At 36.7% G+C, this 13,680-nt stretch overlaps 1 protein-coding gene across 3 annotated transcripts in view; it reads left to right on the forward strand.

The window, feature by feature from the left end:
• Positions 1-13,680, forward strand: part of LOC144449941 (uncharacterized) — a 413,245-nt gene that overhangs the window by 8,688 nt on the left and 390,877 nt on the right. For all 3 annotated transcript variants that reach the window (XM_078140494.1, XM_078140495.1, XM_078140496.1), the window contains exon 2: positions 1,870-1,965. In XM_078140494.1, coding sequence (XP_077996620.1) covers positions 1,870-1,965 — 96 coding nt within the window. The remainder of the gene's footprint in view (positions 1-1,869; positions 1,966-13,680) is intronic.

Here is a 13,680-nt window from a genome sequence, read left to right on the forward strand (position 1 = left end):
TTGAAATGTGAATGCTTTAATCCTGTGCACTCATGGAGGCTGCAATGGATTGTATGCTCCCCAGGGAGTTGAGGAAGTAAAGGGCCATTGTGCCACTATAGGTCTGTGCCATGGAATAATAATTGTAAAGCTCTTTGAGGATGTGATTATTATAGATTTGTGCTATAATGCCATTGTCACTAATTTATTTAAGTACATCTATCCATTTAAAGTCTGTAGTCTTGGTTACCCAGCCATTGAGGGAGCTACTCCCCCCTCCCAGGAGGCAGCTACACCCCCCAGCAGGCAACAACACCACCCAGCAGGCAGCTACAACCCCCCCCCCCCAGCAGGCAGCTACAAACCTCCCCCCCAGCAGGCAGCTACACCCCAGGCAACTACACCCCCTGCCCCAGCAGGCAGCTACACCCCCAGCAGGCAGCTACATCCCCCCAGCAGGCAGCTACACCCCCAGCAGGCAGCTACATCCCTCACCCCTGAAACAATAAAGTCTGTAGCTGTGAAATGGCTAGGTGTAGTACAGTGATGTCATACATGAATACATCTTGTAAATATCTAAATGTATCAGATGACATGGTCAGATTTAAATTTCCTCAAACTTTGTAAATATGTATAATCATGTAATTCTTTAGTCTGTAAGGTACACCGTGATGGGGCGCCCTCACACATCAGAGGCCAGTGAGGGCGGAACATCATGTCATATCTTACAGTCTAGTAATTCTTAGAAACCATAACACAGATACATGTGTTAATATTCTAATTTACACAGAGTATATATCAGTTGTCCATCATCAATATAGCTTTTTAATGTTACATGTTTTAGCATTGTGAATGTATTACATAATGATATAACGCACAAGCAGTTCAAAATGTTTTTAGCATTGAGCTTTTGATCTGTCTTGTTGACGATCCTCATCAGAATGATATTCATTGTTACAGCTGACTAATCTGCTGATCATACCGCCACCTAGTGGTCAGCTTTAACTAGATTTTGACAGATTGAAAACTTAATGCTAAAACAACTTTGAACTATTTGTGTCTTATAACCTTTATAAATCATTTGATCTACAAAGGTAATCTAATGATTTTTATCATACAATTATGTAAAGTCTTTCCAGGTTGTTGTGATTTGACAAAATGATATTGATCTCAAATCAAACTGTTCAAATCAACCCTACCTGTGTTTTACAATAATCATATGTTTGAATTGAAGTGACAAAAAAGTTTGTTTTATATAGATTGGTATTAATTAAAATAGATTGATATAAATGACATATTAATCATATAATATTACATAATATCATTTGTGTGAATGGTAAAATAGACAGCTACCTTATGTATATTTTTGATATATATATTTAAATGTTGTCTAAAAGGAAATATTAAAATATTATTAAAGTGGCCATATGGATGAGAATTAGGTATTTATTTTGGATTTTTAATTCATAATACAACTTTACTGTTTTTTCCTAATTTAACAAATAATGTGAAATAACATATTATAAATACCAAAACCTTGTTTGTAACTCATTTAATTACAAAAAGATGAAAAAAAGATGAAAAAAGTGTAAACACTTTGTTATTTTTTGCATAATAACAAACATTTTAGACATATTTTATTGATTTTCAATTTACAGAGTTACAAACAAGGAATTGGTAGATATTATTTCACATTATTTTTTTTTTACAATTAGAAAATACAGTAAAGTTGTTGTATAAATTCAAAATTCAAAATAAATACCTAATCCTCATTAATTTGGTCACTTTAACACTGGGTTTGCAGTAAGCATATTTTTAATGTAATTTTGACATGATTTGTGAAACTGGTGTAAATTAGTCTAATCATTGTATATGTTTGTTTTATATTAGGATCTCATTGATGCTGTTAAAAGTGGAGATATAGAGAAGGTTAAATTCTACTTGGAGAAAGGTTATGATGTCAATTATAAAGATGAATCAGATTGGGTAAGTGTATACTTAGTACATAAATCAGATCATTGCCTATAAATGAATCATTGGTAAGTGTATCAATAAGTAGTTCATTGCTAATAATAAAACAATATTTTAGTTACAAAACAAAATTGATTGCAGAGTGGTTGACATAAAGATAAGATGATAACAATGGAATATTGACAACAATAGCTAAACAGGCACTAACGTTAAAAATGTTTGCAATTATCAGTTTTGATAGAAAACTACAACTTTTTGTGTGAAACGTGTTACCCAAGTCGATGAAATTATTTATATATATAGTTATATCTGACAAGTCATTACAAATTTAGTCTATGCATTAGGTGATACCACATCTAAGGAAAGACTTTAAACTACATTAAGCTAAAAATGAAACAAAATAAAACATGTCATGGTAAGACATTGAAATGAAAACAAAACACACTTGTGATCCAGTTAAAAATAATGTTTTTGTCCAAAAGATATTGCCTACTTTAAACAATAAAGAACAAAAGTGAAACAGAAGTACAGTAACAAGTATTCTATAATGTGAGATATTTTGTTGGCGGAATATGTAACTTGGAATTTGTCATAGATGTGCTATTGACAAATCACCGTTATTAATTGACAGATGTCATTGACTGAGCCATGTGCATTAGCAATTGTGTGACAATCTACAACAAACAAATCAAATTGTCATACCTTATAGTGCATATTGAATGTCAACATTTTAAATGTACGATCGGTTCTCTTATACGTAATCTTGGCTGACATTCAAATTATGGTGAAAATTCTGGTCATGAGATCACTATAATACACATGATCAGTATCCCAAAGGACAGAGATGCTGTGTCTTTGTTTTTAGCACAACTGACTGAGGTTCAGTAGTGCTAGCGCCATGGAGAAATGTGTGTGTGTGTGTGTGTGTGTGTGTGTGTGTGCGTGCGTGCGTGCGTGCGTGCGTGTGTGTGTGTGTGTGTGTAAATGACAAAGTCAAAAACCGTCAAACCGATCGGCTTGATATTTGGTGGGGACACTACTTAGGGTGTCTAGATGAAAAATTCCTCAAATGAAAACGATCGCATCAGAGATGTTTTTTTTGTTTTTTTTTTAAAACATGATTTATTGTGTTAAAAGATGCTTTGACTCGGCCGAGAAATGAAAGATTCTTGTTTTATTGATGAAATGAAACCATTAAATCTTTTATGGACTACTTCACATCTCAATGTCAAAGGCATCAAGATTAACCTCAGTTTGACGTTGCTTGGAAACCTGTTTAGCACAACTGGGCTGAAGGTTCAGTAGTGCTTTAGGCATGTCTGTCTGTGTGTGTGTGTGTGTGGGGGGGGGGATGTGTGTGTGTGTAAATAACTTAAAGTAAAAAACTGCTGGACCGATTGCTTTAAATTAATATTTGGTGGTCATGTTACTTTGGGTGTCTAGTTGGGAATTTTGAAAATTGATAGCATCAGAGATGTGTGTTTTAGGTAAAAAAAAAAAATTGTTTTTGGTCAAAAAACTTAAACTTCAAAACTACCGTGGAGATTGGCCTGAAAGTTTTTCGAAACATTCTTAGGGGTGAGTAAATTAAGGTTTGTTCATGACATGATGATTCCCTTAGTAATATACAAATTAGGGCTAAAAATGTGTCTTTTTGGTCAAAAACCTATCATTCCAAAACTATTGAGGGGATTGGGCTGAAATTTAACAAGGATGCATCTGTTGGTGTATAGATGAAGAAATATTAAGCATATAATGATCTCATCAGTAATATGCAAATTAAGTGTAAACATGTGAATTTTGGTCAAATATGTATATCTCAAAAAGTACTTGGTCAATGAGACTGAAACTTGGTGAAATGTTTCTAGAAGTGTTATTCCACAGATTTTCTTCAAAATATTTTGACACAATTGGCCTTAGCAATCATGACCAATCCTTAACAACAACCAAATGGCAGTATATTTTGGTCAAACAATATCATCTGGTAGGAAAGTGAGTAATCATTCAAAAAATGTATCCAAATTTGCCTAGCAACATGACCACGCCCATAGCAACAGCCAAATGATCACGTATATTGCAAAGATAGCAACATGGTTGAATAGGCAACTGGATAGTCATTCAGCAAATGAACACCTATTGTTAGCAAGGACAAACATATGGATAAACGTTTTTGGAAAACTGCAGTTGTGCTACAATGCCATTGGCGGTATTTTTTAAAATTTTAGTGACACTACAGTGACTAAAACACAAGCAATCTTGTAGAACGAGAACAAATACTATGAACCTGTCACAATGATCTCTAACTTAACACTACACCATGAGTTTTTTAAATCTTCTTATGATCATTTTTCTGCTTCTGTATTTTGTTATAAACAAAACAAACTTGATATCTGTCCATTTCCTATGACTTAGAACAGGGTACTTTTGTTTACATTCTTGACATTCTCATTTTCCTGGAACATTCTGGAGACTGATATCTACTGCGAAATGTTGTAAAGCAGCAGCCTTCTCATTATCTGGCCACTTCTTTCTTTTTTATGTGCCTGAAATTAAATTACAATAAAAAGTTCTTGTTGATGTTTTACAGCGAAATCTTTCTAAATATGTGTTGAAAATATAATTTAGGTTCCAGAAACTTTTCATGAAGTGTGATTGTCTCTCCTAAATTAATAGCATTGTTAAGAGTCTGTTGTTACTCACATGACTTGCAAACTGAGAAGGGGCAACCCATCTGCTGATCAGAGAAGTGGAAAACCCCATACCAATGATACTTTTTCTATATTGGAAACTAAGGGCGTGTTAAAAAAATAACCTATTGTATATAATTTGAGGCAGTCAATTTGATATAAATTTAAAAAGCATAATTAAGCCTGTACCAGCTACATCTAGGATTTTCTTTTTTCTTCAAATAACCAGAGATATATTCACTAAAAATTTGTCAGTTAATTATATTATGAAAAAGATATTGTATGTGTTAATTAGTAGTCAATATTATCTGTAGGTAGTGTAGTGTTCAGTTTAAATCTTGAGCGAAAACTGGGTTTTGTCTGTCATCATGTACACTATACTAGTTGTAACTGGATTATCATTTTGCAATCAGATAACCACAATATATTCACAGTAAACTGTAACAAGTCTTCAGTCTTTCTCAAATTCTGACAAGCATGAATCAACAACACCACTTGGATTCCCTCCATGTACATTGTCATAGTCATGTATGGTCATTCTCTCCATTTTCCCACTTCTCTGTCTATTGAACATGATAAGCTGTGAGAGGGTAACTCTACAAAGTTGCAATTAACGCTTGTTATTTGGATTAAACTTTAATTCCTCTTTAGTATTTTACCAACTATCTCGGTATGGCTGCCGAGTGCTTTGACATCATCTACAAGTGGTAACAACATTGGCTTATTTCTTTTCCGTTCATTGATTGTTTTCTGCGCATTGCAACTTATGTCTTCAGACCTCTTCAAGGTGCAAAGTCGCAGAAACTGTCTGGCTCTGGTTAAAAGGTCATCATCTCCTGTTTTAATGGCATTGCCTTGTAAAATGGCTGCACATTTCTGAGGAATGTTTCCTAGTTTTGTGGCCAGAATAGGAATCTTAAAAGAGGAATTGTATCATATCCAGCTAGACTTTGTACAGCTGCAACAAGCAAATCAAACTTGTGTGGATGAATACAATCTGTGAAAGATGTCACTTCTCCTTTACTGATCTTTCTCATTGAGATGACAAATCTACACAATTCTCGTAGCTTTTGACTGATATAGTAGTAATGTTCCGCTCCTTGTTTCTTGTATAAGCTTGCAACTTGCTGCAATATCACAGTTGATCACTTCGTACAACTCTAGCAATTTCATCCTGGTTCATCTTTGGTAGCACATTGTCCATCAAACCTTGATTTGCTGCTTGACAAATTGGTAACAAATGTACTGACCTTCCCTGTGCTCTGTTTTTTGATGATCCATATATTGTAGGTTTTAAATCACAAGACCTTTGGTGTTTTCAAAGATCACCTCTGATAAAATACCCCAAGCAAAATTCACATGGTAAATAGTCTTCCACCTTTACTGCATGTGTTGGATGTTTGCATGGTATGAGGACCCCCCCCCCCCCCAGCCTCTTGCAATACCCTGAGATTATGAGCGTGATTACCTTTGTTCAAAAGTTTCTTTAATAGAAGGCTTCATTCTTTGCTACCTGTAGGAAAACTGAATGAATTAGACACTTCGGATTCATTATTTTGATATTGTTTCAAATGGCATGGTAGTTTTCCATAGTCCTTTAGGCAATAATCACAGTACTGATGTTTATCCCACTTTTTTTCCCAGTATTGTTTGCAGTTAAAACTTTGATATGCTTTCTTTTTCTTGATGGGCTGGATGATGATGATATATTGGAACTCTGAATTGTTTTTACACAATGTGAGGACTTGGTTGCTGCCCTATCAACATGTCTCTTACTGGCAACTTGTTGTGCATTTTGGCCAATAACAATATTTTTCTTCATGGCAGCCCTCTTGGTTGATGTTGTCAATTGTATATCATTGCCTATCTCTGAACTATCAGGCACTATAATGTTATCTGGTATCGGTGTACATTCTGAACTTGGATCAGTTTATTGATCTGAATCACTACAATCAGTTAAGTCAACTCTGTCTGGGGAAGGCACGTAGTCTGGATCAGCATCAGAATCATCAATAATGTCAACTTTAGAGTCTGTATAATCAACAATATTATTGCAACAATTAGCCATATCTGATGTTACCAAAGGGATACATGTGTCTATGCATCTATTTGATGTTGAGTTTTCAGTCTGAATGTTATCAATTTCCCTAGTTACTTTGGCCTTTGGTACACCTACAGATTTAGGAAACACTGTTGACTCTAATTGTTGTTTCTTATTTTTCATCATGAATATTCTAGTGTGAATTGGCAGGATATCAAATATTTCTGATGAATCAGATTCCAAGTCAGTCTCAACAGCATACACATCACTTGATGGCTTAGGCTTTTTCAATATTGAGTCATCAACATCCATAGGGGAGTGAATTACTGGTGTGAGACTTTGCAGGGCAGGAAAGGTTTCAAATGTATTAGTCTCATAGTATGTTAACACACTCATCACTTTGTACATCTCTGTCTTTGAACTATGTACTGATCGGTAGTTTAGTGTCTATCAATTGTGTACTGATCGGTAGTTAGGTGTATATCAACTGTGTACTGATTGGTTGTTCAGTGTCTATCAACTGTGTACTGATTGGTTGTTCAGTGTCTATCAACTGTGTACTGATTGGTTGTTAGGTATCTATCAACTGTGTACTGATTGGTTGTTCAGTGTCTATCAACTGTGTACTCATTGGTAGTTCAGTGTCTTTCAACTGTGTACTGATTGGTAGTTCAGTGTCTTTCAACTGTGTACTGATTGGTTGTTCAGTGTCTTTCAACTGTGTACTGATTGGTAGTTAGGTGTCTATCAACTGTGTACTGATTGGTTGTTCAGTGTCTATCAACTGTGTACTGATTGGTAGTTAGGTGTCTATCAACTGTGTACTGATTGGTAGTTAGGTGTCTATCAACTATGTACTGATTGGTTGTTCAGTGTCTTTCAACTGTGTACTGATTGGTAGTTAGGTATCTATCAACTGTGTACTGATTGGTAGTTAGGTGTCTATCAACTGTGTACTGATTGGTTGTTCAGTGTCTATCAACTGTGTACTGATTGGTAGTTAGGTATCTATCAACTGTGTACTGATTGGTTGTTCAATGTCTTTCAACTGTGTACTGATTGGTAGTTCAGTGTCTTTCAACTGTGTACTGATTGGTTGTTCAGTGTCTATCAACTGTGTACCGATTGGTTGTTCAGTGTCTTTCAACTGTGTACTGATTGGTAGTTAGGTGTCTATCAACTGTGTACTGATTGGTTGTTTAGTGTCTATCAACTGTGTACTGATTGGTAGTTAGGTGTCTATCAACTGTGTACTGATTGGTAGTTCAGTGTCTTTCAACTGTGTACTGATTGGTAGTTCAGTGTCTTTCAACTGTGTACTGATTGGTAGTTAGGTGTCTTTCAACTGTGTACTGATTGGTAGTTAGGTGTCTATCAACTGTGTACTGATTGGTTGTTTAGTGTCTATCAACTGTGTACTGATTGGTAGTTAGGTGTCTATCAACTGTGTACTCATTGGTAGTTCAGTGTCTTTCAACTGTGTACTGATTGGTAGTTCAGTGTCTTTCAACTGTGTACTGATTGGTTGTTCAGTGTCTTTCAACTGTGTACTGATTGGTAGTTAGGTGTCTATCAACTGTGTACTGATTGGTTGTTCAGTGTCTATCAACTGTGTACTGATTGGTAGTTAGGTGTCTATCAACTGTGTACTGATTGGTAGTTAGGTGTCTATCAACTATGTACTGATTGGTTGTTCAGTGTCTTTCAACTGTGTACTGATTGGTAGTTAGTTATCTATCAACTGTGTACTGATTGGTAGTTAGGTGTCTATCAACTGTGTACTGATTGGTTGTTCAGTGTCTATCAACTGTGTACTGATTGGTAGTTAGGTATCTATCAACTGTGTACTGATTGGTTGTTCAATGTCTTTCAACTGTGTACTGATTGGTAGTTCAGTGTCTTTGAACTGTGTACTGATTGGTTGTTCAGTGTCTATCAACTGTGTACCGATTGGTTGTTCAGTGTCTTTCAACTGTGTACTGATTGGTAGTTAGGTGTCTATCAACTGTGTACTGATTGGTTGTTTAGTGTCTATCAACTGTGTACTGATTGGTAGTTAGGTGTCTATCAACTGTGTACTGATTGGTAGTTCAGTGTCTATCAACTGTGTACTGATCGGTTGTTCAGTGTCTATCAACTGTGTACTGATTGGTAGTTCAGTGTCTATCAACTGTGTACTGATTGGTAGTTAGGTGTCTATCAACTGTGTACTGATTGGTAGTTAGGTGTCTATCAACTGTGTACTGATTGGTAGTTAGGTGTCTATCAACTGTGTACTGATTGGTAGTTAGGTGTCTATCAACTGTGTACTGATTGGTAGTTAGGTGTCTATCAACTGTGTACTGATTGGTAGTTAGGTGTCTATCAACTGTGTACTGATTGGTAGTTAGGTGTCTATCAACTGTGTACTGATTGGTAGTTAGGTGTCTATCAACTGTGTACTGATTGGTAGTTCAGTGTCTATCAACTGTGTACTGATTGGTAGTTAGGTGTCTATCAACTGTGTACTGATTGGTAGTTAGGTGTCTATCAACTGTGTACTGATTGGTAGTTAGGTGTCTATCAACTGTGTACTGATTGGTAGTTAGGTGTCTATCAACTGTGTACTGATTGGTAGTTAGGTGTCTATCAACTGTGTACTGATTGGTAGTTAGGTGTCTATCAACTGTGTACTGATTGGTAGTTAGGTGTCTATCAACTGTGTACTGATTGGTAGTTCGGTGTTTATCAACTGTGTACTGATTGGTAGTTAGGTATCTATCAACTGTGTACTGATTGGTAGTTCAGTGTCTATCAACTGTGTACTGATTGGTAGTTCAGTGTATATCAACTGTGTACTGATTGGTTGTTCAGTGTTTATCAACTGTGTACTGATTGGTTGTTCAGTGTCTATCAACTGTGTACTGATTGGTTGTTCAGTGTCTATCAACTGTGTACTGATTGGTTGTTCAGTGTCTATCAACTGTGTACTGATTGGTAGTTAGGTGTCTATCAACTATGTACTGATTGGTAGTTAGGTTTCTATCAACTGTGTACTGATCGGTTGTTCAGTGTCTATCAACTGTGTACTGATTGGTTGTTCAGTGTCTATCAACTGTGTACTGATTGGTTGTTCAGTGTCTATCAACTGTGTACTGATTGGTTGTTCAGTGTCTATCAACTGTGTACTGATTGGTAGTTAGGTGTCTATCAACTGTATACTGATCGGTTGTTCAGTGTCTATCAACTGTGTATTGATTGGTAGTTCAGTGTCTTTCAACTGTGTACTGATTGGTTGTTCAGTGTCTATCAACTGTGTACTGATTGGTAGTTAGGTGTCTATCAACTGTGTACTGATTGGTTGTTCAGTGTCTTTCAACTATGTACTGATTGGTTGTTCAGTGTCTATCAACTGTGTACTGATTGGTAGTTCGTTGTCTATCAACTGTGTACTGATTGGTTGTTCAGTGTCTTTCAACTGTGTATTGATTGGTAGTTCAGTGTCTTTCAACTGTGTACTGATTGGTTGTTCAGTGTCTATCAACTGTGTACTGATTGGTAGTTAGGTGTCTATCAACTGTGTACTGATTGGTTGTTCAGTGTCTTTCAACTATGTACTGATTGGTTGTTCAGTGTCTATCAACTGTGTACTGATTGGTAGTTCGTTGTCTATCAACTGTGTACTGATTGGTTGTTCAGTGTCTTTCAACTGTGTACTGATTGGTAGTTAGGTATCTATCGACAACTGTGTACTGATTGGTAGTTCAGTGTCTTTCAACTGTGTACTGATTGGTAGTTAGGTGTCTATCAACTGTGTACTGATTGGTTGTTCAGTGTCTATCAACTGTGTACTGATTGGTTGTTAGGTGTCTATCAACTGTGTACTGATTGGTAGTTAGGTGTCTATCAACTGTGTACTGATTGGTAGTTAGGTGTCTTTCAACTGTGTACTGATTGGTTGTTAGGTGTCTATCAACTGTGTACTGATTGGTAGTTCAGTGTCTTTCAACTGTGTACTGATTGGTAGTTCAGTGTCTATCAACTGTGTACTGATTGGTTGTTCAGTGTCTATCAACTGTGTACTGATTGGTAGTTCGGTGTCTATCAACTGTGTACTGATTGGTAGTTCAGTGTCTTTCAACTATGTACTGATTGGTAGTTCAGTGTCTTTCAACTGTGTACTGATTGGTTGTTCAGTGTCTATCAACTGTGTACTGATTGGTAGTTCAGTGTCTATCAACTGTGTACTGATTGGTTGTTCAGTGTCTATCAACTGTGTACTGATTGGTTGTTAGGTGTCTATCAACTGTGTACTGATTGGTAGTTCAGTGTCTATCAACTGTGTACTGATTGGTTGTTCAGTGTCTTTCAACTGTGTACTGATTGGTTGTTCAGTGTCTTTCAACTGTGTACTGATTGGTTGTTCAGTGTCTTTCAACTGTGTACTGATTGGTAGTTAGGTTTCTATCAACTGTGTACTGATCGGTTGTTCAGTGTCTATCAACTGTGTACTGATTGGTTGTTCAGTGTCTATCAACTGTGTACTGATTGGTTGTTCAGTGTCTATCAACTGTGTACTGATTGGTTGTTCAGTGTCTATCAACTGTGTACTGATTGGTAGTTAGGTGTCTATCAACTGTATACTGATCGGTTGTTCAGTGTCTATCAACTGTGTATTGATTGGTAGTTCAGTGTCTTTCAACTGTGTACTGATTGGTTGTTCAGTGTCTATCAACTATGTACTGATTGGTAGTTAGGTTTCTATCAACTGTGTACTGATCGGTTGTTCAGTGTCTATCAACTGTGTACTGATTGGTTGTTCAGTGTCTATCAACTGTGTACTGATTGGTTGTTCAGTGTCTATCAACTGTGTACTGATTGGTAGTTCAGTGTCTATCAACTGTGTACTGATTGGTAGTTAGGTGTCTATCAACTGTATACTGATCGGTTGTTCAGTGTCTATCAACTGTGTATTGATTGGTAGTTCAGTGTCTTTCAACTGTGTACTGATTGGTTGTTCAGTGTCTATCAACTGTGTACTGATTGGTAGTTAGGTGTCTATCAACTGTGTACTGATTGGTTGTTCAGTGTCTTTCAACTATGTACTGATTGGTTGTTCAGTGTCTATCAACTGTGTACTGATTGGTAGTTCGTTGTCTATCAACTGTGTACTGATTGGTTGTTCAGTGTCTTTCAACTGTGTATTGATTGGTAGTTCAGTGTCTTTCAACTGTGTACTGATTGGTTGTTCAGTGTCTATCAACTGTGTACTGATTGGTAGTTAGGTGTCTATCAACTGTGTACTGATTGGTTGTTCAGTGTCTTTCAACTATGTACTGATTGGTTGTTCAGTGTCTATCAACTGTGTACTGATTGGTAGTTCGTTGTCTATCAACTGTGTACTGATTGGTTGTTCAGTGTCTTTCAACTGTGTACTGATTGGTAGTTAGGTATCTATCGACAACTGTGTACTGATTGGTAGTTCAGTGTCTTTCAACTGTGTACTGATTGGTAGTTAGGTGTCTATCAACTGTGTACTGATTGGTTGTTCAGTGTCTATCAACTGTGTACTGATTGGTTGTTAGGTGTCTATCAACTGTGTACTGATTGGTAGTTAGGTGTCTATCAACTGTGTACTGATTGGTAGTTAGGTGTCTTTCAACTGTGTACTGATTGGTTGTTAGGTTTCTATCAACTGTGTACTGATTGGTAGTTCAGTGTCTTTCAACTGTGTACTGATTGGTAGTTCAGTGTCTATCAACTGTGTACTGATTGGTTGTTCAGTGTCTATCAACTGTGTACTGATTGGTAGTTCGGTGTCTATCAACTGTGTACTGATTGGTAGTTCAGTGTCTTTCAACTATGTACTGATTGGTAGTTCAGTGTCTTTCAACTGTGTACTGATTGGTTGTTCAGTGTCTATCAACTGTGTACTGATTGGTAGTTCAGTGTCTATCAACTGTGTACTGATTGGTTGTTCAGTGTCTATCAACTGTGTACTGATTGGTTGTTAGGTGTCTATCAACTGTGTACTGATTGGTAGTTCAGTGTCTATCAACTGTGTACTGATTGGTTGTTCAGTGTCTTTCAACTGTGTACTGATTGGTTGTTCAGTGTCTTTCAACTGTGTACTGATTGGTTGTTCAGTGTCTTTCAACTGTGTACTGATTGGTAGTTAGGTGTCTATCAACTGTGTACTGATTGGTTGTTCAGTGTCTTTCAACTGTGTACTGATTGGTAGTTAGGTGTCTATCAACTGTGTACTGATTGGTTGTTCAGTGTCTTTCAACTGTGTACTGATTGGTTGTTAGGTGTCTATCAACTGTGTACTGATTGGTAGTTAGGTGTCTATCAACTGTGTACTGATTGGTTGTTAGGTGTCTATCAACTGTGTACTGATTGGTTGTTAGGTATCTATCAACTGTGTACTGATTGGTAGTTAGGTGTCTTTCAACTGTGTACTGATTGGTAGTTAGGTGTCTATCAACTGTGTACTGATTGGTAGTTAGGTATCTATCAACTGTGTACTGATTGGTAGTTAGGTGTCTTTCAACTGTGTACTGATTGGTAGTTCGGTGTTTATCAACTGTGTACTGATTGGTAGTTAGGTATCTATCAACTGTGTACTGATTGGTAGTTCAGTGTCTATCAACTGTGTACTGATTGGTAGTTCAGTGTATATCAACTGTGTACTGATTGGTTGTTCAGTGTTTATCAACTGTGTACTGATTGGTTGTTCAGTGTCTATCAACTGTGTACTGATTGGTTGTTCAGTGTCTATCAACTGTGTACTGATTGGTTGTTCAGTGTCTATCAACTGTGTACTGATTGGTAGTTAGGTGTCTATCAACTATGTACTGATTGGTAGTTAGGTTTCTATCAACTGTGTACTGATCGGTTGTTCAGTGTCTATCAACTGTGTACTGATTGGTTGTTCAGTGTCTATCAACTGTGTACTGATTGGTTGTTCAGTGTCTATCAACTGTGTACTGATTGGTTGTTCAGTGTCTATCAACTGTGTAC

The sequence above is a fragment of the Glandiceps talaboti genome, chromosome 19 (assembly GCF_964340395.1).
Source record: "Glandiceps talaboti chromosome 19, keGlaTala1.1, whole genome shotgun sequence".
NCBI classification, from domain to species: Eukaryota; Metazoa; Hemichordata; class Enteropneusta; family Spengelidae; genus Glandiceps; species Glandiceps talaboti.